At 41.4% G+C, this 2973-nt stretch overlaps 1 protein-coding gene across 1 annotated transcript; it reads right to left on the reverse strand.

Moving 5' to 3' along the window:
• Positions 1-427: 427 nt before the first annotated feature.
• Positions 428-2674, reverse strand: LOC145205625 (chymotrypsinogen A-like). The gene is made up of 8 exons (XM_080078357.1): positions 2620-2674; positions 2393-2490; positions 2097-2191; positions 1708-1864; positions 1533-1626; positions 1227-1366; positions 889-1048; positions 428-588 (listed from the first exon to the last, which is right to left on the reverse strand). The coding sequence occupies exons 1-8, from the start codon at positions 2672-2674 to the stop codon at positions 428-430; spliced, it is 960 nt and encodes a 319-aa protein (XP_079934483.1).
• Positions 2675-2973: the final 299 nt, after the last annotated feature.

Raw genomic sequence — 2973 nt, forward strand, 5'->3', positions numbered from 1 at the left:
TAGACACTTAAATTTGTATATGACGAAAGGGAATAACGATGTAGCCAAGCGTCACATGTGTGTATGCAGAGTCGCATAAAACGTTGGAGGAAATATGGAAGCCTGCGGACTGGGAACACTTTACACGGATGTGTATCCAATTTTAATGGGAAACAACGGCCCAAATAAACGTAAAAAGCGATAAAACGCATGGAAAATGCTCATGCAATCATCAGTGATATGAGGGGCCACATCAGTTACATCTGTTCATAAACATTTGAGTCGCATAACAAGATTAATAAAATGGGTTGAAACGTCTGAACAGTAGCAGACCGCCGTTTTTTCTTTTTCTTACAAGGTTCGGCTGTTAACTTCTCAAGTGGAAACTTTTAGAATCAATTTCTGTGAATGTTGAAAAACGATGACGTATTATATATTGTCCAACCAGTTAAAATCCACCCATGTTGTCAAACCAAGTCGCATTGCCTTTAAGCGCCACAGGTTTAACCTCTCCTGCCCTTTTCTCGTTATCAGTTACAGCTGCTGCATTTTTAACAATTGTTCCCTCCCCCTTCGTATTTTCAACCGCTAGGTTTTCGCTGCTGTGTCCTGAGTTTTACGTGGTACATTACCAAAATAATGTGTTAATATGTTTGCTGCATCAAGATGTACGTGACCAAAACACAATATGGCAAAGAAGTTATTGTATCATGTTCCATATAAAGTAAACAACTGACATTTTATTATCTGTCTGCATTTAAGAGAGACATTACTATTCAGATTTTGACTTTCTTTCTAAATAACTGAACTGTTGACACATGAAGTTTTTTTGTTGGTTTTATTTGTCGAATCACGATGACACAATTACGGTGTTGTCAGCAGAACCAATATTTGATTCTGTTTAGTTGCCAATCTGGCCGTCGATCCAGGAACGTGCAGCGCTGATCTTGGCGTAACCAGATGGTACAGTGTTGGAGCAAGTGCCACTTCCCCAAGAAACAGCCCCGATGAGACGGTAGCCGCTGTTGACAGAAGAGTCGGGCACAACAAGCGGACCACCAGAGTCTCCCTGTGAAGTAAGATATATAAGTATAGTTGTTGTTTTCTGACAGCATATAGTTACAAAACGAAGAGTGGATATCATAGGTAAAAAACTAAACAACCAAATTGGCTTAAGCCGGCTGACAAAATTTCATCTTGTTGAGTGCTTCCTTATAACCGCATTTCCTAACGCATGTTGTTCTTACCATGCAAGACGTGGCGCCTCCGTTTCCAGCAGCACATTGGATGCGGTCGGTTATAGTTATTGCGCTACCCCACACAGCTTGGCAGTCGGCGGCGGAAACCAAGGGAATGGTTGCAACCTGCATTGTATCAGGAATTGTGGCTGTAAAGAAACAAAAACACGGTTGGAATACCACTGGTAACGTGATTTTATGTCGTTTTTGTAACTGCTTTAGATACGTTTTCAAACTTTTAAGTACTATACAATTGTTATTGTGTCTTTATGTACAGCAGTGCTTCTTTATTTTGGGGGGTTTAAATCCGAATACCTGGGAAACGGATGATGTAGCCCCATCCAGTGGTGGTTGCTATGGTTCCGGCTGCGTACTCGACTCCTGCGTCGGCGAGATCCACCAGCGCAACCTAGCAACAACAAGACGTGTGATTTAAATTTATCATTGAAATTGGCCTCTAAGCATTTATGGATGTGACTTGTTTACTTACGTTGGAATTCAAAGTGGCTGGAGATGCAAGAGTTGCAACGCTGTAATCGTAGTCAAGAGTTTGGTCATTATACTGTGGATGGGGCGTGAAATCGGTCACAGATATGGATTGTCCTGGGTTTTTCCACTCGATTGATCCCATGTTGGCTGTGACGCCACTAGAAAAGTGAAATGTTTTAGAGAGTTAAAGCAAATTCAGAAAACTCGCGGTGTTGTTGATCAAGGGACAGGTATTTTTACCGCTTTTTTAATTTGTTTTGGGTCTTTTTGACGATGTAAAAGGAAATTATACGGAAATGCTCATTTCCCTGTTTCATGACTTTAGCCTCAACAAACTAAACGAAATGCAGTGTAACAAATTGGCAAAAAATATAACAGGGGGCTAAATACCTTTGGTAAACGGTGCAGTGAGCAGCCGACATCACATATCCTGCAGCAATGAGCGAACCTCCACAAAAGTGGCTTCCAAATCGTTGAAGAGAAACCTTAAAATAAAAGCAATCTTACTTGCCCCAACTTATGCTAAAAAAACATAAAACTATTTTAATAGGTTTGTTGTTACCTAATTTACTTTTGTTATTACAAAAATCTATGTTTTTCGAATATTCTAAAAAATGGAAATATTGAAAATTTTAGCAGTTCTCTGTATGCATTCTTTGTGTTGCTATTGACAACAGTTTGTTTACCTGCCAAGGAAAGTCGCCCAGCGCGGCATCCTCACCACCGATAATTTTGGGGTTGCTTCCCGGCATTAATGGAGCATTCAGAGGGTGGAATGGAAGCTCTAAAGCAAAATCATGATAAAGTCGAAAATTTGTGGGTTCGAATCCCGTCGAAGCCTTGATGAAATTTGAAAGGCAGTCAGCACTGCTTCATTCATTAAGAACGAAAACAGTAAATCAAAGCATCTTACCGCTGAGAGCAAGTCCGATGGCGCAGAAGAAAGTAAGAACGGCGAAGACCTTCATCTTTTTTGTCGTTGTCACTGAAGTTTACAATGAAACTGTGGATTCCTTTGCAGCTCGCTTGCTTTATACCCGCGTTACTGTGGAGGTCTGGATAAGTTCACACGCAACGGCAGCAAATTCACGAGTTATTTTCGGGAACCAACAACCACGTGGGGAAACTACCACGCGTTGATGACGTGCGGAGGTTATGTCATGTTCAATCAATGACAAAGCGTCTTGTGCGTTCAGGTTAGTGGCCACAAGATGACACCAGAGCCAATTGGTTGTGCCCTGTCGCTGCCTAAAGTAAGGCCAGTCGG

This window comes from Phallusia mammillata, chromosome 8, assembly GCF_965637545.1.
Source record: "Phallusia mammillata chromosome 8, kaPhaMamm4.hap1.1, whole genome shotgun sequence".
Taxonomy (NCBI): domain Eukaryota; kingdom Metazoa; phylum Chordata; class Ascidiacea; order Phlebobranchia; family Ascidiidae; genus Phallusia; species Phallusia mammillata.